The sequence below is a fragment of the Chinchilla lanigera genome, unplaced genomic scaffold (genome assembly GCF_000276665.1).
Source record: "Chinchilla lanigera isolate Chin_1 unplaced genomic scaffold, ChiLan1.0 scaffold00012, whole genome shotgun sequence".
NCBI classification, from domain to species: domain Eukaryota; kingdom Metazoa; phylum Chordata; class Mammalia; order Rodentia; family Chinchillidae; genus Chinchilla; species Chinchilla lanigera.
Window position 1 is genome coordinate 11,417,547 of NW_004955413.1, and position 13,837 is coordinate 11,431,383.

The 13,837-nt window shown below is 40.8% G+C and overlaps 1 protein-coding gene across 2 annotated transcripts in view; it reads right to left on the reverse strand.

The window, feature by feature from the left end:
- Gucy2c (guanylate cyclase 2C) overlaps positions 1 to 13,837 on the reverse strand; it is a 78,616-nt gene that overhangs the window by 6,961 nt on the left and 57,818 nt on the right. For both annotated transcript variants that reach the window (XM_005378994.2, XM_005378996.2), the window contains 7 exons: positions 13,156 to 13,244; positions 11,526 to 11,617; positions 8,328 to 8,486; positions 6,739 to 6,931; positions 5,817 to 5,991; positions 2,554 to 2,652; positions 993 to 1,087 (listed from right to left, as the gene is read on the reverse strand). In XM_005378994.2, the coding sequence (XP_005379051.1) occupies positions 993 to 1,087; positions 2,554 to 2,652; positions 5,817 to 5,991; positions 6,739 to 6,931; positions 8,328 to 8,486; positions 11,526 to 11,617; positions 13,156 to 13,244 (902 nt within the window). The remainder of the gene's footprint in view (positions 1 to 992; positions 1,088 to 2,553; positions 2,653 to 5,816; positions 5,992 to 6,738; positions 6,932 to 8,327; positions 8,487 to 11,525; positions 11,618 to 13,155; positions 13,245 to 13,837) is intronic.

The following is a 13,837-nucleotide window of genomic DNA, read 5'->3' on the forward strand; positions in this document are numbered from 1 at the left end:
GTAAGTGCTCTTGTGTAGCAAATATACTTCTGGCAGACTCAAAAAGTGAGTGTAATGTGAGGCTGCTCTTACATAAAAGGAAGCTTTTCCAAGTTGCAACCTGAGTATAAAAGCCAGAGCATTATAGCTGCTGGAAACAAAGAATCTTACAATGCATAGCTGGCTTCAGATCAACTGTGAAAAGACTGCTAACTTTCTAAGACAGCCAATTGGAGATGATCGGTAGCTTTGAAGGGCTGCTGTTTTATTTATATTTATTGATTTTTCTTATTTATTGAGAGGGCCTCACTATGTAGGGCAGGCTGGCCTTGTACTCATGGTAATCCTCCTGCCTCAGCCTCCTGACTGCTGGAATAATGGGCAGCTCTTTTAAATATGAAGAACAGCATGGAGAACCTGAAATAGTGATTCTCAACTTTAAGTGATCACAAACACTTTGAATACTTGTTAAAACTGAGATTCCTAATCTGCATCCACATGGAGTCTCAGTAGGACAGACACCTACATTTTACTGAGCACACAATAATGCCAAGTCACAAGTATGGGGCTATACTTTGCAATTCACTGGCCCTGAGCTTCAGATTAATAAAAGCAATGGGCAAGAGTGGTCTCAGACAGCAGATCTTGCAGGGAGAGTACAGAAGTAAGGAAACTGTGGTTTTTACTGGAGTGAGCCTTGAACCAGACTGAGATTGGGGTTTGGGGAAGGAACCTGGGACAAATGTGGAATCTCTGTGGAAGAAATGGTGGCAGTATTTTACAGCATATTGCTTGTAATACAAAACATCTAAAGGGCTTTTTGTAGCAAAAAAGTTCTGGGTTCACATGCTTTGGTGGAGTTTTTTCCACAGGAATGGTGGGTGACCAATATGGGGAAAACGGAAAAGAACCCTTTATCTTGGTGCTCCTGAACTTCCCTGGTCAAATCTCACAGGAGGTGACCATGTGTGCCTTAGAGCTTTCTCTGTGTATTGCTTCTGCGGGTTCCTTACCTTCAGGTATGTTTCTCCTCTCACTTCGTACAGGAACTGGCACTGAGTTCTCCTCAGGATGGCTATTGTGGAGCTGCTCATGTGAATCCTCAGGGCTGCAAATGCCAAACAGAGAAATGAAAATCTCATCTCTCGAGAGCTACAATACGGCTACATTTGCTTCCCCTTGAGTAAACACATCAACAGTGGAAGCAAGTATCCTAATCAAGGAGAAACCAAAATGGCTCTTTTAGTGTTGGGGCCCTTAAAACTAACATCTGCAAGGCCAGAAGTGTTATCACATAAGAGAAGGAAGAGGGTCTGGTTCTGGCATTGTTTTTCAGGGTCCAGAATGATGGCTCTCCTTGGGTTTTGTCCACTGAGTCTCATTTCTGTTTGCAGTGGTAGTCTCTGGGGCTTCAGTTTTGGATTAGGTTTGTAGTGTCAAGCTCAGGAGCTGGAATTTGGCTTTAGGTTCCCATGTAAAAATTCTTGTAAATAGTTCACATGCTAGGGGCAAGTCCTTGTAAATAGTTGGAACTTGACACCAGCGTCTTGATTTTTCTCAAGTTTTCCTCCTCTGGAATGCTGTAATCCTTCTAGAATGTAAGCATTGGGGGCACTCCCTCTCCTGGGTCCATGCTGTACTCTACCTTTCTCAACACGCAGCCCAAAAACCATACAACAAATAATAATGTCAGTAACTGGGAATAATGGCAACCCCAATGTTTACACCTACGATGTACCAGAAAATGGCTAAATGCTCAACCTAACATTCCAGTTCCTTCCAGCAATCCTCCAAGGAATGTTGATATCTCATCTTTAATTAATACCTTCCTATTTCTGAGACTTAAAAGATCAGGAAACTTTCTCATCAACTTACGCAGACAGTGCAATTTTAAGTCAAGTCTGTCTGACTCCCACCTTACTCTCTTCTTTGCACCATGATTTTCCAGTACTTACCAACATGAGAATGTGAACCAGCTCCAAAAATATCATGCTGCTGCTTGTGTTTTTGCCAGATCTCACCTCATCTACCAATACTTTTTCCCTATTGTATATTCCTATAACTATCATCAATACTTACCAAACACCTACCATAGGCAGCACACCGCTCCTCCACCTCACTAGACAGATACAGTACATTCCTTTGTATAGGTTAACTGCCTAGATTTTTTTCTTTACTAAAATTAATTCCTAAGAAAAACAAATGAAAGGGAAATAGGTCATTGGAGCGAGGGTGTATAGTCTATATGTACCCCGCTGGATTTTTAAAAAAACTTACAAATGCTAAATTTTAAGATTATTCCAGGAGAGCATGCCTGAATTCACTACAGATGAAACAAAAATATACAGTATAAAACTGAACATACAGGAAGAACAAAATAGTTATCACAAAATAACAACCACAAAAGCAAAAGGTAGTGAGGGCTGGATTGACATCGGCTCTTCCTCAGCTGATCTAAGGGATCTTCTGTATCTCACAGGCATTATGCATTTCCTTGCTGGACATTTAATCCTATGGTTGGCCTCTGCTGAAAGATAGAACCAGGGTCATCTAAGAAAAATACTCTTTTCTTACGGAGGCCAGTGGATTCCATCCTAGAGGCTGTGTTGACAGTATCTCCAAATAGGCAATAACGAGGCATCTTGATTCCCACAACTCCAGCAGCACAGGGACCTAGAATAAAGGACAGAAAGCTGGAGGAGCATAAACCTCTTCTCAGGGTCATGACTCCCCATTGCAGTTATCATACTACTATTTCACCATGTCCTCCGCAGTCCCTCCTTGTGCTCCTTCCCAACTTCTGTGTATTTTTCATTAAAATATTATAGTAGAGTGGGCTAGATTACACATGGGAAAAAATAGCTGGTCAAACTGTTATAATACTTGTACCTGCCGCACTGCAGTGGTATAGAAGGTACATAGGTCACCTCAAAGACGGTGACAGTTTCATAGTCCCTGTAAGAAAAGCTGTATGCTTCATGTCATGGAGAAATGGTGGAGCACATGGAATGTGAGCTTTTAGTGGATGCATCTCACCAGGGAAGCATCATTCTTCAAAGTGTGCCTTCAGAAAGCATTTTGCCCCAGCAAAGAAAATTTACACTGGCATTGAACAAGAGTGTGTCCAGATAACAAAATGGGACTACTTTGAATAGAAGGCTCTCAGGAAGGGTGAAAGTGATGTCACTGCTTGCTTATTACCACAAATCACATAACCCTGACTCTGGACCGCTGGAGGGCAGCACAGATCTGAAGGTTCAGTGGCCCCAGTATGGTTTATTTTTATTTTAAAGTGGTATTTGTGGGATTTGTAGTGTGAGGATGATGAGAGACCCACAGGAGCAGGACTTGCAATAATCCTCATTAAGAACTTCGTAGGCCAGGTGAATGACACGGGTTGGGGGAAGCCTACGGCACAAAGACACCCTATCGAGCAGAACCAAAGCTGAGACAAGCTGATGCCCTCGTGCATAGTAGATAGGAAAGAAGGGTTCTCAATTGGGCACTAGGTGGGGGGGATGACTGAATGCAAGGAGTTAAAGATTTCAGAAGTTGAAGGTTAACTCACAAACTGCAAACTTGGATTTTGGAGAGAAGGAATTATTAATTTCCTAGTTGGCTTAGTTGTTTTTGATGTGTATGAATCACTTTGTACATTTATCTTACCACCACTCTGTTTATTAACATTAAAAAAGGACACAAAATACTAGCTCTTCCCCTGAGTTCTGAACTCATCACTGTCAGGTTTGATGTAAAACAAAAGTAGACAAACAGACAAACAAATAAGCCCAAGAAAACCTAGAGAAGGGAAGGCACGGTACAGGCAGCTTCTTGATAAGACCTCTGAGCTCCCCCACCACACCACCTGCGTCAGTAGTGATGGGTCTGTACACAGGTGACTCCTTCAAAAACAGAGTGGAATGGCGGGAAGGGACAGTAGTATACAAATCCCCACAGACATAATATTTTATTCTCAGTCATCGATACCTTGAAATCATTGCGTTTTTAAAGACTGACAACACCTCCCCTCCATTCCATGTGCTTAATAGTTACTTGCATGGCAGCCTGGTGTGTCCTGGTTTAGCTCAGACACTGAGCAGGTCACAGGGGAAAGAGACCAGGCAAAGGTCCAGGGCTCCATGCTCCCTGAATGGGTTCAGTCAGTCCTGCTACTAACCCTTTCTGGCAGTTTGTGCTGGGCCAGAAAAGAGATAGTGTGTTAATCCCTGGCAGATGCCCAGGAAGTTACAGACATTTGGCAGTAGACATGATTGGGGAAGGCCACAACTATGTTCCTGACTTTTGAAGATATAGCAGCAGTCTTTAACTTCTATTTACTGTCACTTGGAGAACTTCATCAATTCATTATTCAATCAACAAACAGTTATTATCATGCTTGTGCTGGAAATTATAGACACAGGTTGACTTTAGCCAATATAGTTGTCTGGTCCTTGCCACAAGCCTGGGAGATCTTTTGGGTTTTCTGTACTTGGAGTCTTAGAACAGTAAGAAATTGTAGAGAAAACTAAATTCTTTTTTGCACGTTTTCTTTTTGGTACTGGGAGTTGAACTCAAGGCCTTTACACTGAGCTGCATCCCCAGCCCTCCTCCCTTTTTTAGTTTTAATTTTGAGATGTTTCACTAAGTCTGTCAAGTTACCCAGGCTGGGCTTGAACTTGCGAGCCTCCTGCCTCAGTCTCCCAGAGTGCTGGGATTACATGTGTATTCCATTATGCCTGACTGAGAGATGTGATTTAACACAAGGAAAAACTGCCTAACAATTACAACTTTTTAATGGAGAGTTTTCACGGGTCCTGGGATTATTTTAGAAGTGAATATATTATTACTTACCCTGGAATCTACAAAAATAATTGCCTTGCCAAGAATTACTGAAGATGACTTTTGAATTCCTTTCCAATTACGGTTTCTATGATTCTTGTAACTAATCAAATCTCTAGGTTCAATGCTGTTAAACTAAATTTGGTGAGGCTGCCTCCTACCTTGAAACTCTGTGTTAATAAGCTGCAACCTAACTTGTTACCTAAACCAACTGAAATATACTGTTGTAATGAATCACAGAAGTCAAGCTTCAGCCAATCACAAGCTACCCACTGATCATACCACACCCACATATGGCTAACATGGCACTGTTCCCAATCCAGTGGCTTCTTTACTTCATTTCTGTTTTCCTTCTATAGATACTGCCTGCCTACACTACCAGCTGGAGCATTGGGAGCCTCTTCTGTTTCTAAGTGCCATGGTCTGTGAATTACTCTTTGCTCAGTTAAATTCTATGAAGTTTAACTTGTCTAAAGTGACTCTGTCAACAAGGATATGAAACTGTCATGGTCTTTGAGGCAACCTCTTCTATACCACTGCAGTGTGGCAGGTAAAAGTATTATAGCAATTTAATCATTTTCAATTGACATTTTCAATGTCAATTTAATGACATTTTCCCATGGGTAGGTAATCTATCCCACTGCACTATAGCATTGTAATGAAAACCATACAGAAGTGAGGGGAGGTAGGGTCTGAGGAGGACATGGTGAAATAGTAGTATGGTAACTGCAATGGGGAGTAACGAGCTTCTTGTTTTCCTGTGTGGTTCATGTTCATCCATCCAAGAGTGAAAAATGCAGTTGAAGGTGTGTTCCAGGTGCCCTTTAGGAACTAGGTCTGACTGTGTCAGGATACGTAATGGTGCCCTACATTTGGCACACTGGATTGAAGAGTAAACCTCAGGGGAAAATCAACATCGGAAGCCCCTCTACCCGTTCTGATTTAGTTGATGCAAGAGGCACCAATGGTTCTGTTTGCTAAGATTCGTCTCTACATACCAGAGTGAACTCCAATGCGAATCCATACTGGGAGGCCAGGAAGATGCTCCAGTTCAAAGGTTCCTATGAAGCTGAGGATATCCAAAGCCATCTTGGAAATGTCTATTGCATGCCGATTGCCATTTCTCATAGGCAAACCACTAGCTACCACGTAGGCATCTCCAATGGTTTCCACCTGGGGAAATACTTTCTCATCAATACCTCTCATCATCTGAAAGGCATGGAAACTACACAGAAGCACTTAATAAATAACACGCATCAAATACAAAAGATCTTTTGGGAACTTGGTATGAACATAGTTTACACATTGTTCTGGTGTCAGTTTAAGACTAGTTCTATGCTGATTTCTTCAGAGTTTTTATAGTCTAGTTAAACGGATGATAAAATCGCTATAAAGTATTTCATAATAATATAAATTACACATGTGATGATAACTCTATAAATGTTTAATCGGAGTACTTTTATGTAATTTTAGGAATGCTCTCCTCTACTGGAAAGGTAGTCTTCAGTCATCTTTACCATTTTCTATATATTATTTGACCAAAAAATAACCATAAGCTCATCTAAGACATAAGATGGATTCTATTTATTATAACACTAGTGTAGTCACTGCTTCATTTGGAATTACCCTAAATATTGTTCGTGTTGTAGAGGTGATTGGAGAATATGCCACTTTCTCAAAATTCAGTGGTCAAAATTCATTCCTACTGAAATTTCTCTTTTGCGCTGGCTCTTAAAATTAAGTGGCTATTGTGACATTTGACCCATCCAATTCTTCCACTTCTCTTTCCATTTTAGGTCAGACTTGACCATAATTAATTAAATGTTAAATTAGGACAAGAAGAACAAGACCACCCAGCCCAGGCACTGATGAGCTTGGGCTGTAAACCTGTTTGTGCCTGAGAGGGGGTGACACAGTTACCTTGTAGACATCATGATGATCAACAATCTGGTCAAAACTCTTGTAGAGGTCATTAAGCATGTCCACCACTTCCATGGGGGTGCTGTATTTGCAGATCGTAGTGAAACCTACAATGTCACTGAAGTAGATGGTCACTTCCTCATAGAGTTCTGGCTCTACAATACCTTTTTCCTTCAGAGACTCTACCACCAGCCTAGATTAGAAAGGAGGGAAAAAAGAATGCCTTCAATTTTAGTCAATTTTTCTTGTTTTACATAAATGTTTCAGATAGTAATAACTGTCCACCAGGTATTCAAGAATTTTTTTGGAGATAAGTTGCCCAGTATGACCAGAACTTGCAATTGTCCTGTCTCAGCCTCACAGGTAGCTGGAATTACAGGTATGTGCCACCATGCCTGATAGGAATTCAATAATTCAAGATTTCCAGTGAATGCCAATGAAGCAAAGATGGATTGCAAACACTGTATACACGCACACACATATGACATGTATTTGAACTCAGATGAATATAAACATGTTCAACATTAACTTAATATTTAATTATTAATTCTAATGCACATATATAACTATAATATTTACATAATCCTAATACATACATGTACCTGACATTTTTGACCTTGCTACTGATAATCAAATTCTTAAAATATAGCTCCGTATCCAGAAGCAGAGGCCAGTGTGTCATTAATGTAAGAGTTGGACTCAGCAGAGCTATCAAATATGGCTTTCACATCAAAGTTGGCAGTTTTTCTTCCCTGGAATATTAACCTGGTATTGTTTAATACCACTGTGGAGGAACAATGCAACTAAATTCATTTTGACAACTCTTTTACAGGCAAAGGTAACCACCACAGGGAGATGTCAAAACTGTGGTTAAAGTGTAGAAGCCTAAAAAGAAGCAATCTAGAGTGGCTTTGCTGAAGAGCTACGAGGACCAGCACGTCAGGAGGAAGTTAAAAGTGCATCCTTTAGGGATGAGACCACCCTTCTCTGGGGACCCAGCTGCCTTTCCATTGAGAAAAAGGCGTTGGCACTGACATGCAGCTGGATGCGCTGTCTGCCCCTAGGACCACTTGGGAATGGGCCGATTCTGGAATCACTAGAATCAGAACCGAAAGCTGGAGGTGCCACAGAGATCCCTGAGAACAAAAGCCTTATTTCTACAGATGAGAAAGCTAAGGCTCATAAAAGAAATATGAATTTCATAGCTCCCAAAGCCCACTAAGGACAGGGTTGGTACTGGACAGCAGTTGCCTAAGATGACAGACAGTAAAGGTGGCAAAGAGGCATCGGAGCCCTGGTTGTCTAACTGCACAGTTAAACGCTGCTCCCATGGCACCACAGGCACTGGAAATAACCTCTTTCTTCTGGGTGCTCAGAGTACAAATCCAAGCGAGACTTACCAAGGAACACACATTTTAAAATCCAACAGTCTGGTGAAGAATATTCAAAAGGAAACAATTCTAAATAGATACAAATAAAACAAAGTACAACAACAATCCTAGGCAGATATGCTGAAGATTTCAGCCTTAAACCACAAAGCCTGGCTGTGGAATTGTGGGAAACTATATCCCAGGGAAGACTGGCCTTACCTTGGCAGCAACATAAAGTTAAGTCTGTCAGCTCTGTCCCTCTCTGCCTTGTACAGCTGTGTCCTTTCCTCTACCAGATGTTCCAGGTTGCGGGAATATAGTTGTAGACGTCGGATCAAGGTATCCATGTAGGATTCATTTTTCTGGTCGTGAAACAGGCTGTAGGAAGTAATAGATAAAGAGCTCTTACACATTATCAAGAAAAATGAACACTCAATGGAACAGTGGACACCTATGCATTGGCTTTGTGTTGTGCCTTCAGAGCAGGGAATTGAACAAAGAAATTAAATGTATACCTGAACATAAGAAACTCAACCTTAGAAGAAAGCAAAGAAATAGAAATAAATGTTAAAAAAAGAGAAAAACAAATGTTAGGATGATGATAATCAACATGGAGGAAGGAGGAACTGTACACAGTAGAACTTTCCCAAACAGTGATCTGGTAAAATTATATCACAAGTTTTAAAAATACTTATTACCTGTCTGCTGATCAACTCAACTTCTAAGAATTATCCAAAAGAAGCCAGGCCTGGTGGTACATGCATGCCTATAATCCTAGCACATGTGAACCTAAGACAGGAGTTCAAGGCTAGCCTGAATTATATAGCAAGACCCTGTCTCGAAAAACAAAACAAAAGAAATAAACAACCAAAAAAATCCAAAGGAAGCAACTATGAATGTGTTTAAAGTGATCTACAAGGAAAGCCACAACACTGTTTATAAGAGCAGACATTAGAAAATAACCTAAATGTATAACAGAAACATATCTTAAATCTTATGTAGAATGAATTTTATGGATTATAAAATACAAAGTAGAATAGTTAAATACACAAAAAGATGCTCATACTAAGTGAAAAAGTTGATAAAAATAGCAAAAATTATAATCCTAAATTTATTTATTTTATGGTACTAGGGATTGAACTCAGTACCATAAAAAGGTGCTAGGCAAACACTCCATTACTGAACCCTTTCTACATTTTTATTTTGAGATAGACTCTCACTAAGTTTCTGAGATGGGTCTCAAACTTGTGATCTTCCTGCCTCTGCATCCCAAGTAGCTAAAATTAAAGGTATATCACCTCGCCCAATTCAAATTTTATTTTTTGAAAACTGGCAATCATGTACTTGAATATAAGTATTTTTACTTTCTTGGTTGCTTGTTCATATTTTCTAAAATTTTAATAATACATAATTTGCAATAAAAATCTTTGGAAAAATAATCTAGAAGTGTAAATGGAAACATAAGAAAAAGACCAAGGAAAGCAATGCCGAACCTCATATTATCTCCTCAGAACAGAGAACCAGAGTCCTAAAGCAAAAAACCCAACTTTGGATTTCTGGGTTAGACCACGAAGGCACTGATGAGACAGATGCGGATTGCGTGTGGCACTGTGATGTCTGATAAGCCTGGTGCGGAGCACGGTGAGGAGACACAGTGAGTTCTTACAGTGCTGTGTGTACCACAGATAGTGTTCAGAACCCATGAAGGGTTCACAATAGGAGGTGCTGAATAAATCAGGGCCAAATCAGCACGACAGTAACAATGACAATTACATTAACAATTATAAGTTGCTGCTCTACTCTCAGGAGGAGATGGCTCAGACCAAAATCCCCAGTGTGAGGAGGAATGTGTTTTTTTTTTTTTTTTTTTTTTTTTTTTTTTTGGTTTTTCTCTGGTACCAGGAACCGAACTCACGACCTTGCGCTTGCCAGGCAGGCGCTTTTGCCGCTGAGCTAAATCCCCAGCCCCTAGGAGGAATGTTATTAACAGTCCAATACATTTCTGAGTCCTATCTGAGACCTATATGAGTGCAAATTTCTAGGCTTGAGGTTAAAAAATAGAATTTCTTTTAACATGCTCCCAGGCTTTGGCACCTGGCCCCACTCAGAGAGGCCAGTTGGGTAGAGTGGGTGAGTATAAGGGGCAAAGATGGATTGTTGTACTGCATGGTGCATTGATTCAATTAAAACAGTCTTCCCAGCCTGGACTGTCTAGCTTAATCACATGGGGAGGTATTAAAACTCCTGCTGCACCTCCACTCTAGCCCAGTTACATCGGATTCCATAGGCGGGATCCCAGGCTTCTGTATTTTGCAAGCTCCTCCTGTGATTCCACCCTGCAGCTAGGTTTGAGAATCACTGCATTGCAAGCTAGTGGTGGAAGCTCAGTTTATCTTCATGAGTTTACATTTCACTTGCACTGTACAATCTCATCTGATTTTTGTTTTGTTTTGTTTTTTTTTTTTTGGACCAGGAATCAAATTCACAACCTCATGCTTGCCAGGCAGGCGCTATGTGGCTGAGCTCTATCCCCGGCCCTCATCTGATTTTAGTAACAGGTCTGTGAAGGAGCGAGAAGGGGAGAGAATTAAATCCCTTCTACTTCTTGTTCTATTTGCACAACTGATGCCTTAGTTCTACTAACTAATGACCACTCTCTTATTAACTTCCTGCCATCTCATCTCCGGCCCCAGGCTTTCAGGTTCTTTAAGTGCCTGAATCTTTTGCCCTAATGAGAACTAAGAAAGGAAGAGCTGGAAGGAAATGTAGAAACCATCTTGTTCAATCGAATTTCACTAATCAGAAAATTGACACCCTGCACGCGAAAGTGTTTTGCCCCATGTCCCAGAGCAAGCTATTACCAGCTTCTAGTGTGGAAATTTGGTTTCCTAACTCCTAATTTAGTGTTCTTTCTCATCTGTACTGTGTTAACTGAAAACATGGGACATCTAGAATTCAGTCTTGCTGGATAATTGTGTGCTTTTTTTCCTTTCACCCTGAATTATACACTAATTCACGACACAAATCTTAAGGACCTAGGGTTAAAGCTGGTGATTTTAAAATCTTAAGAATTATCTAGGGGTTTTACAGATTTGTCAGGACCCATGTTAGTCATCCAAGTCCTAATCACCTGTGGAAGCATTGGAAAACTGTATTTTTAATGGAAACTTTGATGATTGGTCAGAATTTATTTTTTTTAACCAGACAACTTTTGACCTTGAGTATTTAACTTTCCAAGTGGTTAAAGCCCCTAGAAAATGGTCAACTTCCTCGTCTTTTAATTTTGCTGTGACAGGTGTTGGCTATAGCCTAGGACTTTTCTTTGGAAAAGACATCCTCATTCTCTGGTGCCACTGGGTGCCAACTATCACTGAAAAATTCAAAATTCATGAAGAAAAGTGAAAACATCAGCAGTACCCAAACATCTTGGCCAGCGTGCTCTCAATTTTCTTGAAATCTGGTCTCTTTTCTGGATCTTCCTCCCAACAGCTTTTTACAAGTAGGTACACCTGGAAGAAGGAAAGGCCAATTAGTTCAAGGATGGTAACTCAGTCGTGATAGACTCCGATCCTATCCTCCATTTTAAGGGTTATGAGGCAGGGAATATTCTAGAAATATCTCCAAGTCTGACAATGAGGCTAAGTCTCCAGCCACCCTTTTGGGTGATGCTAATGAAAAATGTGATACCAGCTTGGGTGAGGTGGGGTTGATGGGAGAGAGCAAGGTGCTTTACAGGAGGGTACAAGGTTTATGTTGGAGAGGTCAGGAAACAATAGGGCCTGGTGAGCACGAGATAAATGACTGTAAATGACAGTAAAAGCTCAATGTCAACCGTTCTCTAGCACAGCCAGCAGAATTGCCTGGGGAGCATATGTGAAATCTGTCATATCCAGGTCCTTCCCCCAAGAGATTCTGATTTAATTGTCTTGTGAAATGGCCTTAGTAGGGTTTCCAGATTTAGTGAATAAAAATACCATCTTGTATGGTGAAGCTCTGCATCATTTCCAATTTTTTTTTTTATTACTTGTTACTGTCTTTGATTATTTGATCAGTCTTACATTGTTACGTCTAGTGGACTGAGTCATTTTGTTGAAGATAACAGTATGTAATGTAGCAGCCATTGTTAATCCCCATCATTTTGTTTTGAGGTCATGTATCGCTTTTGTTGTTTTTGTGTTGTTTTGTTTTTGTCTCCATTGTTGTTGTTCTGTTAGGTTTTTTCTCTTTAAAATATAGTAAATAAATAAAAAAATAGAGTTTAACCCAGTTAAATGTGAATTTCAGATAAACAATGAATGATACATTAGTACAAGTACATCCCAAATTTTGCATGGGCAAATGGCAACAATGTGTATATTTTAAATTCTCCACGTGATTGCAATGCAGGTGCAGTGGAAGAGTGATGGGGAAAAGGGAGATGGGGTGTGAGAGGGAGAACTGGGAGCCCTCATCTCATCTCATCTCATCTCATCTCACCTCACCTCATCTCATCTGCTACCCATGTTTGAAGTTTTTGTTTGACCAAAAAGGAAGTTGAAAACTCGTTTTAAATACAGTTTGTTCTTCGTTATGGCTGAAAACAGGCCTGTAAGTGGTACAATATGCAATCTCTGTGTACTTGGCTAAACAGTTCCCCTGCAAGGACCAGAGCCACAGCATAGCCTGTGCTCACTACGAGGTGATTGCCTTCCTGTGCTAAGGAATGCGGCAGTTACACTAGGTTATCTGCATGGGCCCAACGCAATCACTCGTCTATGTCCTCGTAGGAAGAAGGTAGAGGGAGAACAGAACAGGAGAGTGGATTGGGTCCAACTGGCAGAGTCTGGAATGTATGGCCACAAGCCAACAAATGTCAACAGCCACCGGAATCTCTCAGAGGAGTCCAAGAATAAATTATTTCCTTACAGCCTCTGGACCGAGGCTGACCTTGCCAATAACTTTACTTCAGACTTCTAGTCTTCAGCACACTGCTGTTGCTTTCACCCACACCTTTCTGGTAAGCTGTTACAGTGGATAAAAGAAAGGAATGCAGGGAGCATGTACTCACTTCCAGCTCCTTCTCCTCTGCTGTTTCCAGGAACAGATCTGGGCGGAAGGGTTTCAATCCATCAGAGTTCTCCACTCTGAAAATCTTCTCTGATTAGAGGAGAATAATTAAATTACAAGAGAGAACCCAGCGTGAAGAAGCTTCAGCAGAATCTGAGTTGGTTCACTTCCTGATGGTTCTTCAGCCCGGTAAGAGTGTTTCAGAGCTGAGATCAGCTCTCAGTGGATGTTGAATGAACGAGCCATGGAGAGTCTTATTCCACCTCTGACCAGGAAGTTACTTTAAGGTGAGATTCTAACACCTGAAAACTCAACTCCAACACCACCTTCAGTGGGCTTCCTGTGCTCCATACTCTAGCGCCTTCCTCATATCCCTTAGTCATCCTTCTACCCAAGACAGTTAAAAGCTGGCACATAATAAATGTTCAATAAACAAAGACTGGATGAATGGAACAATGCATTTTCCTCTGAAAAGATGTGATTTAAAAAAAAAACTGTAATTCTTTACATAAAAGCCAAAAATACATGCGTTGTCTTGCTACAGTGACCTACTTGAAGTATTCAGCAAACATATTCTCTTCTTGGAATCAGGAAGAAAAAGCCACTGATAAACAGTACTGTCTGGCAGTGTACATTGCCTTGTGCTGTTCAGAGAACCCTAACGCTTAATCTTCCCAATGCCC